The sequence below is a fragment of the Coregonus lavaretus genome (assembly GCF_964263955.1).
Source record: "Coregonus lavaretus genome assembly, chromosome: 9".
Lineage (NCBI taxonomy): Eukaryota > Metazoa > Chordata > Actinopteri > Salmoniformes > Salmonidae > Coregonus > Coregonus lavaretus.
The window spans coordinates 24,282,451-24,295,358 of NC_139996.1; the positions used below are offsets into that span (position 1 = coordinate 24,282,451).

The 12,908-nt window shown below is 43.2% G+C and overlaps 1 protein-coding gene across 1 annotated transcript in view; it reads left to right on the top strand.

Moving 5' to 3' along the window:
* Window positions 1–1,222: 1,222 nt before the first annotated feature.
* LOC311134668 (S-adenosylhomocysteine hydrolase-like protein 1) overlaps window positions 1,223–12,908 on the top strand; it is a gene marked incomplete at its 5' end in the record, with an annotated part of 21,206 nt that continues 9,520 nt past the window's right edge. Inside the window, one exon of the mRNA XM_084168416.1 lies at window positions 1,223–1,486. Coding sequence (XP_084024542.1) covers window positions 1,223–1,486 — 264 coding nt within the window. The remainder of the gene's footprint in view (window positions 1,487–12,908) is intronic.

Consider the following 12,908-nt stretch of genomic DNA (forward strand, 5'->3'; position numbering starts at 1 on the left):
TAAAATAGTGAATAATTGTAGAGTAGTGACAAATTGTCTTTCCATATATGTGTTCATGCGTGTGTCTGTATGTGTGTGTTTTGAAGGCGTGGACGATGTGGGCCACAGACAGAGGACCCTCAGACTTCAGGAAAGACACACACCTCCACCACCCAAAGCCTCCCCCTGCCGCCTCTCCTCATGCTCCGCAGACACACCCTCTGCCACCGGTTACCTCGGAAACGACCCCCGGAGCACCTGAGTTGCCCCATGAAGGGCGGAGCAAAGGCTTCCTGAACACTCACCCTGTCAGGAAAGACTACTGACTCTATCTTCATCATCGTCTGTGTTGCAACCTTCTTTGTTTAATAGACGGCAGTCCAGTGAACCATTTCAATTTGTGGGGGTTGTTCAATGGAAGTTTCAATGGAACTTCAATGGAAGTTACAAATATTTTTGGGGGCTGTGGGCCACTCTGTGTGGCTATCATGACTACAGGGTTTACTGTAAACACATGTCACTGTGCCTTTTGCTTTGTGTGTTATGTTAAACCGTAAAAAAAATATTAAAAAAGAGGTTGATTCAACATACAATTGTAAGGCAACCAGCTGCAATAGGATTGTGAGTTTGCTCAACAAAATGTTCACACAAACCTATGCTATTCAAGTTTCTATTGCAGCCTTACAATTGTAGATTGAATCAACATATTTTTATTTTATTTTACAGTGTACCTTTTGCTTGTGGGTTCTGCCTCCTTACTCACGGTGTAAGTGACTTTGGTCCAGTGTTATCACTAGCAACACAACAGCATGGAGGTGTTCACTGCAGGCAACATGTATTTTATCCTCTCCAGACTCCAACCAATGACTTGGTCTGAATTTAATGGAAAATCTAAACACAAGCAGCATGTTGTAGGCCTACACACAGTATAGGGTCCTTTCCTTAGGATTTACAATAAATGTGGATATATTTGAGGTATTATGACAGGCCTAAGGTTGTATTTATTATGCCAACATTGCAACCCTGGTGTTGAAAATGAACACATACTGGCAGAGTGAAAAGGGTCATCAGTGTCACAAACATAGACAGTCAAATCTGTCATCATTTTGGAATGTGGAAGGTGTGTGGGTACTTAGCCTACTGTACAGACCAGACCTCTGCTCAGACCTTCCCTTACCTGAGTTTTTTTATACTTAAAAAAGAAGAGGTTATTTAGTTCAGTAACCACAACACAAGTCCAGTTATGGCCGAGAAATCTGAACAGACTGACGCCCCTTCTTCTCCAGATAAAGACCTAACATTACCGGTCATGTTTCCCAAACCGCACACAGAAGATGAGGGGGATGCTACTACCTTTTCATCGTCGACATGGAACCCAAACCTGTGGAAGATGTTGCATGCAGCGGAGACCAGATGGAGCGAGCAGTCTCAACCGCCCAACAGAAACGGGGCGGAGGCGTCCGTTGGGGCGGGAGAGACAGTGATCGAAGCGCTAAATATGGAGAGGGTGAGGATAAATTAATTACCTAGACTTGGCTTTTAGCCTACTTTTACTGTCGAGGTGGGGGGTTGGGTTTTAACTTCAGTAGGCTACTACATGTTGCTGAACGCGCATTCAACAGTTTGAGTTGCTCAATCAAAGCAACTTTAGTTGGGTAGTAGCCTACCATATTGACTGTGACAGCGAAGCAATGTGTGATAGGCTACATTTCATGGTTTGAAAGATGAAGGCAGTATCTGCTCTGACCTCAATTGCGAGGATTAAAAGCATTATCAAACGCGAACTCGTATGCGCCAAGACATGCGCCAACCGTATACACCACCACAGCAAATAATGGTGATCAAATAAAAATGTTGCGGACGCATGTTTCTGCAATGAGGCGCGCATATCCGAATGGGAGCGTCTGTAAATCGTGATGTTACTGTGACCGAAGCACCTAGAATGATAAAGGTAAATGAGAAATGTGTTTAATATGTAGGGGGTTAGTTAGGCTATTGCTGGGACTAAAAGACAAGGCTATATAGTCTACCTGGTATTTGTAAAGTTATGACCCAAAAGGAACCAAACCTGGTCTCAGCGCATTTCATATTATTCTGTACATAAATCCGAGATACTACAGTATGATATTATACATTTCGTATGGTATGTATTAATGTGTGGATTTTCTCACCCATTTAGTATGATGTGTTACAAATTACAATTCATATTATATTTTATGAATGTTGCTAACGTTAGCTAGCTCGCTAATGTTAGCTAGGCTAGGAGTTAGGGTTAGGGTTAAGTTTAGGAGTTGGGTTAAAGGGTTAGGGGAAGGGGACGGGTTAGATAACATGCTAAGTAGTTGCAAAGTAGCTAAAAATAAGTACATTATTGAAAAGTTGCTAATTAGCTAAAATGCTAAAGTTGTCGGTGATGAGATTCAAACTCACAACCTTTGGGTTGCTAGAAGTCCGTGTTATACGCCCACTCATCTAACCCGACCAACCACCGTCCTTTAGTTTTTGTCTTAAGTAACCATCTGTCTTATGTAATCATACTAAATGGAGAATCTCTGATTTATGTACAGAATAATACGAAATGCTCAGAAATCACATTGGTGTCCAGAACATTATGAATGGACCTTAAAAGGTGGATTTGTTCAATATACAGTACCAGTCAAAAGTTTGGACACAGCTACTCATTCAAGTGTTTTTCTTTATTTTTACTATTTTCTACATTGTAGAATAATAGTGAAGACATCAAAACTATGAAATAACACATATGGAATCCTGTAGTAAGCAAAAAAGTGTTAAACTAATCAAAATATGTTATATTTGAGATTCTTCAAAGCAGCCACCCTTTGCCTTGATGACAGCTTTGCACACTCTTAGGCCCTAATCTATAGATATCACATGACTGGGAATACAGATATGTGTCACACTAACCTTCGCTTTGGCTCCCCATCCTGTCCAGCTCAGCATTCGGTGTCGCCGGCCTTCTAGCTGCTGCCGAACCTACTGTTGGCAAACGCCCTTCACTCATCAACCCGGACTTGTCTCGTCATCATTACACACACCTGGTTCCAATCCCCACTCTATCACCACATACAGTGGGGGGAAAAAGTATTTAGTCAGCCACCAATTGTGCAAGTTCTCCCACTTAAAAAGATGAGAGTGGACTGTAATTTTCATCATAGGTACACGTCAACTATGACAGACAAATTGAGGAAAAAAAATCCAGAAAATCACATTGTAGGATTTTTAATGAATTTATTTGCAAATTATGGTGAAAAATAAGTATTTGGTCACCTACAAACAAGCAAGATTTCTGGCTCTCACAGACCTGTAACTTCTTCTTTAAGAGGCTCCTCTGTCATCCACTCGTTACCTGTATTAATGGCACCTGTTTGAACTTGTTATCAGTATAAAAGACACCTGTCCACAACCTCAAACAGTCACACTCCAAACTCCACTATGGCCAAGACCAAAGAGCTGTCAAAGGACACCAGAAACAAAATTGTAGACCTGCACCAGGCTGGGAAGACTGAATCTGCAATAGGTAAGCAGCTTGGTTTGAAGAAATCAACTGTGGGAGCAATTATTAGGAAATGGAAGACATACAAGACCACTGATAATCTCCCTCGATCTGGGGCTCCACGCAAGATCTCACCCCGTGGGGTCAAAATGATCACAAGAACGGTGAGCAAAAATCCCAGAACCACACGGGGGGACCTAGTGAATGACCTGCAGAGAGCTGGGACCAAAGTAACAAAGCCTACCATCAGTAACACACTACGCCGCCAGGGACTCAAATCCTGCAGTGCCAGACGTGTCCTCCTGCTTAAGCCAGTACATGTCCAGGCCCGTCTGAAGTTTGCTAGAGTGCATTTGGATGATCCAGAAGAGGATTGAGAGAATGTCATATGGTCAGATGAAACCAAAATTGAACTTTTTGGTAAAAACTCAACTCGTCGTGTTTGGAGGACAAAGAATGCTGAGTTGCATCCAAAGAACACCATACCTACTGTGAAGCATGGGGGTGGAAACATCATGCTTTGGGCTGTTTTTCTGCAAAGGGACCAGGACGACTGATCCGTGTAAAGGAAAGAATGAATGGGGCCATGTATCGTGAGATTTTGAGTGAAAACCTCCTTCCATCAGCAAGGGCATTGAAGATGAAACGTGGCTGGGTCTTTCAGCATGACAATGATCCCAGACACACCGCCCGGGCAACGAAGTAGTGGCTTCGTAAGAAGCATTTCAAGGTCCTGGAGTGGCCTAGCCAGTCTCCAGATCTCAACCCCATAGAAAATCTTTGGAGGGAGTTGAAAGTCTGTGTTGCCCAGCGACAGCCCCAAAACATCACTGCTCTAGAGGAGATCTGCATGGAGGAATGGGCCAAAATACCAGCAACAGTGTGTGAAAACCTTGTGAAGACTTACAGAAAACGTTTGACCTGTGTCATTGCCAACAAAGGGTATATAACAAAGTATTGAGAAACTTTTGTTATTGACCAAATACTTATTTTCCACCATAATTTGCAAATAAATTCATAAAAAATCCTACAATGTGATTTTCTGGATTTTTTCCCCTCATTCTGTCTGTCATAGTTGACGTGTACCTATGATGAGAATTACAGGCCTCTCTCATCTTTTTAAGTGGGAGAACTTGCACAATTGGTGGCTGACTAAATACTTTTTTTCCCCCACTGTATACTCCCTCTGCCGTTTGTCTTTGTTGGTCATTGTAAATGTTACATGTTTTCCTGAGAGGAATCTCTCCTACTATTTCCTGAGTACTTAATTTTTTGCACTTTGGATTAGCCCTGTGCCTTTTTGTTTATGAAGATATATTTTGAGCACAACACCATTTGGGTTTCGTCCCACTTTGATCTATGGTGCGACTGCCTCCTGCCTACTCCTCTCTACACCAGTGACAATATGCATTGGTTGGTCGTAGATACCTTTAAAAAAAAGTAGGGGCGTGGATCAGAAAACCAGTCAGTATCTGGTGTGACCACCATTTGCCTCATCTCCTTCGCATGGAGATGATCAGGCTGTTGATTGTGGCCTGTGGAATGTTGTCCCACTCCTCTTCAATGGTTGTGCGAAGTTGCTGGATATTGGTGGGAACTGGAACACACTGTCGTACACATCGATCGAGAACATCCCAAACATGCTCAATAGGTGACATGTCTGGTGAGTATTCAGGCCATGGAAGAACTGGAACATTTTCAGCTTCCAGGAATTGTGTACAGATCCTTGCGACATGGGGCCGTGCATTACCATGCTGAAACATGAGGTGATGGCGGCAGATGAATGGCATGACAATGGGTCTCAGGATCTCGTCACAGTATCTCAGTGCATTCACAGTTCCATGTAGTGAATCTGTTATTCATTGCGTTTGTATGGGCTAATAGCAGTAAGGCCAGAAATACATTCATCAAATCATGTTTTTATATATTTTTTTTATACTTCAAGGGGTCTTAAAATTCCAAATCAAATAGCAAAATGATCCTGGGTATGACCTGTTTAAAACAATTCCATATAGTTTAGCAGAACCCCCCCGGCTTAGACAGGGTTTAGACCAGGGTTCTTCAATTCCGGTCCTGGAGGGCCGAAACACTTCTGTTTTTTATTTCTACCTGGTAGTTAATTGCACTCACCTGTTGTCCCAGGTCTGAATTAGCCCCTGATTAGAAGGAGAGGATGAAAAACAGAGGTGTCTCGGCCCTCCAGGACCGGAATTGAAGAACCCTGGTTTAGACTCTTATGGGTAATCAACTTCTAGATATGCCACACCTGTCAGGTGGCTGGATTTTCTTGGCAAAGGAGAAATGCTCACTAACAGGCATGTAAACTAATTTGTGCCCAACATTTGAGAGAAATAAGCTTTTGTGTGTATGGAACATTTCTGTGATCTTTTATTTCAGCTCATGAAACATGGGACCAACACTACATGTTGCGTTTATATTGTTGTTCAGTGTAGCAAATCTACGGGGGACAGAGACATTTTTAAAGCTTAGGCTACGTTCAGTAAAGGCCTTTAATGAGGGGCAAGATGATGTTACACTGTTGATGTTACACTGTTGTCAGTGAATATTCATAAGCAGGCGTATAAAGGTTGATTAAAGTTGTGAACCTGTACTAGGTCAGTTTGGTGACATTCAGAGGGTGCCAGAGTGACCCACTTCATGAGGTAAACACACCACATACATACTTCATTAGGTAAGCTATACTGAGAGTCTGGGCCTTCAGAAGAACAGGTTCACTCTGAAGCCTTTGAAGGTCAGAGTGTGCAGCTATCGTCACCTACATCTTATTTATATAGGCTTTATTTGTGTGCGTGTTCAGGTCAGTTAGAGTTTCTCCTTCTAGTATGAAAAATGTATGCACTCACTAACTGTAAGTGGCTCTGGATAAGAGCGTCTGCTAAATGACTAAAATGTAAAATGTACCAAGCTCTACCAAAGTAAAGTGTGCTGCTGTTCTCCACACTGATATGAGTTTCTCAACCTGTCCTGAACACTCTACTGGTTCAGTCCCACTCAGGTAGCAGGCGTGCATCTGCATCAGTGGAGGCTGCTGAGGGGAGGACGGTTCATAATAATGGCTGGAACGGAGCAAATGGAATGGCATCAAGCCCATATGTTTGATGTATTTGATACCATTCCACTAATTCCGCTCCAGCCATTACCACGAGCCTGTCCTCCCCAATTAAGCTGCCACCAACCTCCTGCCAGTGGCCGGTGTTGTATATTCAGGTTGTACCTTTCGTACCGCCGTGCTTACTTTAGTTGTATGCACAAAACATAATGGGAGTTGTGTTGAAATGATCAGGTTCAAATAAATGGTTGAACTGAATTCCTCTCTCCCGTCTCATCATTATTGAATTGTTATAAAGACGTGGTTATGAAACCCACGAGACATAACAAAAGATTGGCAACGCGTAAGTCTGAACCTACAGTTGGTTTTTACATGTTTAAAACTATTATTTTCTGTGGTACAGTCTAGGCTAATGGTAGCACAGTGTATCGCTAGCAGATGCAAATTCATGCATAATCGAGCTAGCTAAGAGAGAGAGTTAGCATCGTCAGGGATGGCAGAAAAGGATTTGAGATGAGCATTGGAGCGGGAAAACAACGTGCTTAAAAAGGGAGGAATATACAGTGAGTAAAGGAAAGGACATTTATTCAACTTTGAAGACAAACTTTAGAATTAAAAACTGCTAAACAAGCGAACTTGAGGAGGAAACGTCAGTGAATGAAGATCACGTGACTGAGGAAAATATTGCCATGGCAGAACAGAACGTTGTCATGGTTGAGGACAATATTAGAGTGAGTGACAATCAGGAGCCTATTGAGAAACACATTTTTTTGGGAAACGTACAGTTGGATGAAAGAATTGAGCACTGGAACTTATATAAAGAACAGTTTGAATATTTTGTTCTTGCAAATGACATTGATGAGGAAAAAATTGTGCCAAATTAGTTTTGTGTAATGGGGCCGAAGACATTTAATTTATTACGCAGCCTGCTACAGTCAGACATGCCAGGTAATAAGACGTATGGGGACATTGTAGAAATACTGAAAGGACACTTTTCACCAAAACCGATAGTTATTGCTGAAAGGTTAAGGTTCCACAGAAGAAATCAGGAAGAGGGAAAATCAGTGACAACGTTTGCTGACAGAGCACTGTGAGTTTAATGATGTTTTAAATGACACCATTAGAGACAGACTGGTATGTGGGCTATGCAGTGAAGCTACACAAAATAGACTATTGACTGAAAGTAATCTGACCTTGGCAAAGGGCATTGAATTCAGTGTGTGCAAGGGTAATTGAATTCAGTGCCTTCAGAAAGTATTCATACCCCTTGACTTATTCCACATTTTGTTGTGTTACAGCCTGAATTCAAAATGTGTTAAATTGTATTTAACAACACAATACCCCATAATGACAAAGTGATGTTTTTGAAATATTTGCAAATTTATTGAAAATGAAATAAATAAATATCTCATTTACATAAGTATTCACACCCCTGAGTCAATACTTTGTAGAAGCACCTTTCGTGGTTATTACAGCTTTGAGTTGTCTTGGGTATGTCTGTATCAGCTTTGCACATTTGGATTTTGTTTTTTTCTCCCATTCTTCCTTGCAGATTTTCTCAAGCCCTGTTAAATTAGATAGGGAGTGGCGGTGAACAGCAATCTTCAAGTCTTCCCACAGATTTTCAATGGGATTCAAATCTGGGCTTTGGCTGGGCCACTAAAGGATTTTCACATTCTTGTTCTGAAGCCATTCCAGCATTCCTTTGGATGTATGCTTGGGGTCATTGTCCTGTTGGAACATAAATCTTCACCCCCAGTCTAAGGTCGTTTGCACTCTGAAGCAGGTTCTTATCAAGGTTTTGCCTGTATTTGGCTCCATTCATTGTTCCCTCTATCCTTGCCAGTCTCCCAGTCCTTGCCACTGAAAAGGATCCCCATAGCATGATGCTGCTACCACCATGCTTCACGGTAGGGATGGTGTTAGACAGGTGATGAGCTGTGCCTGGTTTTCTCCAGGCGTAGCGCTTTGCATTCAGGCCAAAGAGGTACAATTTTGTCTCATCAGACCACAGAATCTTTTGCCTTATGATCTGAGTCTTTCACATGCCTTTTTGCAAACTCCAGGCGTGCTGTCATGTGCCTTTTTCTCAGGAGTGGCTTCCGTCTGGCCACTCTCCCATAAAGCCCAGGTTGGTGAAGTGCTGTAAAGACTGTTGCACGAATCACCTTCCTCAGAGCCTTGTCTAAAAGCATTGTTTGACTTTGTCATTATGGGGTATTGTGTGTAGATGGGTGAGGGAAATAATATCAATTTAATCCATTTTGAATTCAGGCTGTAACAAAATTTGGAATAATTAAAGGGGTATGACTACTTTCTGAAGGCATTGTAGCTGCAAAAGTGGCTCAGCAGTTGAGTTCATCAGGACGAGTGTACAGAGTTGCAACTGAAAATCAGGGACAGAGGAATCGAGGCACACGCTTCCGCTGAGGCAAAGCGGGACATCAGTTTCAAGTTTCAAGTTCTATTAGTCGTATGTACAGGATACACATGGTGTACACCATCCAACAAGCTCATCACCAAGCTCAGGGCCCTGCGTCTGAACCCCTCCCTATGCAACTGGGTCCTGGACTTCCTGACGGGCCGACCCCAAGTGGTGAAGGTAGGCAACAACACCTCCGCCACGCTGATCCTCAACACGGGGGTCTCACAGGGGGTGCATGCTCAGCCCCCTCCTTTACTCCCTGTTCACCCATGACTGCGTGGCCACGCACGTCTCCAACTCAATCATCAAGTTTGCTGATGACACAACAGTGGTAGGCCTGATTACCAACAATGACGAGACAGCCTACAGGGAGGAGGTGAGAGCCCTGGCAGAGTGGTGCCAGGAAAAGAACCTCTCCCTCAATGTCAACAAAATGAAGGAGCTGATCGTGGACTACAGGAGACAACAGAGAGAGCCCGCCCCCATCCACATTGATGGGGCCGCAGTGGAGAGTGTCAAAAGCTTCAAGTTCCTTGGCGTGCACATCGCTGACGACCTGAAATGGTCCCTTCACACAGACAGTGAGGTGAAGAAGGCGCAACAGCACCTCTTCAACCTCAGGAGGCTGAATAAATTTGTCTTGGCCCTTAAGGCCCTCACAAACTTCTACAGATGCACCATTGAGAGCATCCTGTCTGTCTATATCACCGCCTGGTATGGCAATTGCACCTTCCGCAACTGCAGGGATCTCCAGAGAGTGGTGCGGTCAGCCCAACGCATCATCAGGGGAAGTCAGCCCAACGCATCATCAGGGGCACACTGCCTGCCCTCCAGGACATCTACAGCACCCGGTGTCACAAGAAGAACAAGAAGATCATCAATGACCTCAGCCACCCGAGCCATGGCCTGTTCACCATGTCTCCCATCTAGAAAGAGGAGACAGTACAGGTGCATCAAAGCTGGGACTGAGAGACTGATAAACAGCTTTTATCTCCAGGCCATCAGACTGTTAAATAGTCACCAATAGCCGGCCTCTGCCTAGTACCTTGCCCTGAACCTTAGTCACTGTTACTAGCTGGCTACCACCCAGAGCTCTACCCTGCACATTAGAGACTGCTTTGCCCTATGTACATAGAGTCATTGAACTCTGGTTACTTTAGTTATGTTTACATACTGCTTTACCCACTTTATATGTGCAATGCATTCAGAAAGTATTCAGCCTTATTCTAAAATGGATTTAAAAAATGTTTCCCCCTCATCAATCTACACACAATACCCCATAATGACAAAGCAAAAACAGGTATTTAGAAATTTTAGCAAATGTATTAAAAATAACAAACAGAGATATCACATTTATATACGTTTTCAGACCCTTTACTCAGTACTTTGTTGAAGCACCTTTGGTAGTGATTACAGCCTTGAGTCTTCTTCGGTATGACATTACAAGCTTGGCACCCCTGTATTTGGGGAGTTTCTCCCATTCTTCTCTGCAGATCCTCTCAAGCTCTGTCAATTTGGATGGGGAGTGTCGCTGCACAGCTATTTTCAGGTCTCTCCAGAGATGGATTCAAGTCCGGGTGCTGGCTGGGCCACTCAAGGACATTCAGAGGCTACATTTTGACTCAGGAACAGGAGTGGAAAAATATGATTTTCTTTCAGCATATTGAGAGAATTCGAATGCGTGGTTAGATACCGTCTGTAGAGGTGCTATCTTTATTAGCATAATAAAAGCTGATAGTAGGCTATTTCAAACACAAAAATATGAAATCTTATCAGAAACATGTTGGGTCGTTTTCACAGCTTTCTATTTCTTTACAACCGGTCAAACGGATGTCATTTATTTATTTTTTGGTCCCTAAAAGTCTTTGCTTCACGAAAGAAGCAGAGTTGACAGGGAAAACTTTACCAATGTCAACTAGATTGAAGCATTCATTCTATCGATTTATGAAATTCTGGTGAGCAAGGGTTTAGCCTATTTAGTCTTCTAGGGAAACATATAGGCCTAATGACAGAAGAGAAGCTGCATGTATCTAATTATAGACAAGTTGACTAACAAATAGCCTACCAAAATGTCCGAAATTATAAGCAGATACATATCTAAACCTGGCCCAAAAAATATTGCACCCCCTGTCAAATCATTCCTCCATCCCCGACTAGCCTACAGCGCATTTTCTATTTTAGCAGGTTAGGGTCGAGTGCAGGCCTCAGATTTTCACTTTATCACATATAGGCCTAGTAAGCGGTTGCGGATGGGTTATTAGTAATTGTGGGCGGTTGCGGGTGAACAAACAGCTGACCCGCGCAACAGTTTCGGTATCCTTCCTTGTGTGTCAAAGATCAAGCAGCAGTTTGAGTCTTTAACATGAATTCCTTAAGTTCTGAGTATACACAGGTATGCAGTGCACCTTTTCTCAGGGGAAAGGCTACTAGTGTTATAAAACTGTGCCGGTTTGATGTAGTCCTTTGAATCAGGTCAGCTCATTTAAGTGCAGGCAGTATTTACCTTTCTGTTCAATGTCAACAAGTCAGTGAGTGAGTGTATTATCCTTCAACAGCTGCAGTATCTACATAGGAAGAGAGCCTTATGGGTCTGGTTAGTACATAGGATCAGTGAGTTGTACAGTCTTTCTACCTCCGATTTCCATCCCCTCCCTTTCCCCAGCAATGTTAACTCATCCTGTATGGTTTGTGTTCTTATCATGCTATTGCTGTTATTATTATGGTTTACTATGGGGTCTCACAGGTTTCTTTGATAACACTACAGCCTGGCCAGAAACAACCCCCATCCCCTTCTCCAAGGCTCTACCCTCCTGTTGTATTCACACCTGAAGAGATTAGATAGGGCAGATTCCCCCACAGCTTGTAAACACAAGCTGTAGGGGTCAAGTGGAAGAGAATAGAGGTGGTTCAGGGTCAGGGATGTTTTATCATGAAGAAGGTTAATGGGAAGGTGGTGCCCTGTGTGAGTTTGTTGGTGGACAAATGAGCTCTGTAGGCCCTACCTGTGAAAACACTGGCCTCCATTGGCAGCCCAGAGGATCCATCCCATGGCTCAGTTCAGCTGCTCAGACAAGGCAGCCATACAGTACAAATACATGTTGGCTACAATAACTGAAATATCTCTGATTAGAGTTACACATTTTGGGCTTGTTTGACATTCTGTAACTCTCTATGTGCGTCTCTCTCTGAGTGCTCACCATGCGCAAGGAGTAGGACAGGACAGAAATGTGAGCTTCTCTTGAGGAAGTACAGTAATGTACCATGAGAAACTGCTTCATAGGCTGCGTTTAGACAGACAGGCCAATTCTGATGTTTTCTTCACTAATTGGTCTTTTGACCAATCAGATCAGCTCTGAAAAAGATCTGATGTGAATAGGTCTGATGTGATTGTTCAAAATACCAATTAGTGGAAAAAAGATCAAAATTGGGCTGCCTGTGTAAACGCAGCCATACTGACCCTCATTATAAACCATTAAAAACACTGAGGTTAATGACCCTTAATGAGGCAGCTCTTAACGAGGTAGTAAGTGGACAGTTTGATCCTGAGCAGCACATATGGCCTTTATGAGTCTTATGATCCACCCGTGAACCATTGGAGGGTGATTGAGGGTGATCCAGGCAGGGTGCATTTCTGATTTTAGAAATAATTAGTATTGTGCAGCCCTCACCAAATGATACATTCTGGTTAAGGGAAAGGGGCTATGGGTAGAAATGGAAAGTGTATACAAATCGGAAACAGACCCAGATTAGATGAGAAGGATGAATAGCCCTGGGCTAGGGGAAGGGGGCTAACGGTAGAAATGGAATGTGGCCTGGAGTGGGGGATCTGAAGTCAGCATTGTTGTAGGAATGGAATGTGGCCCGGTGTGGGGGATCTGAAGTCAGGAATTCAGCTCCACAGAATTCTGACTGACCCATGA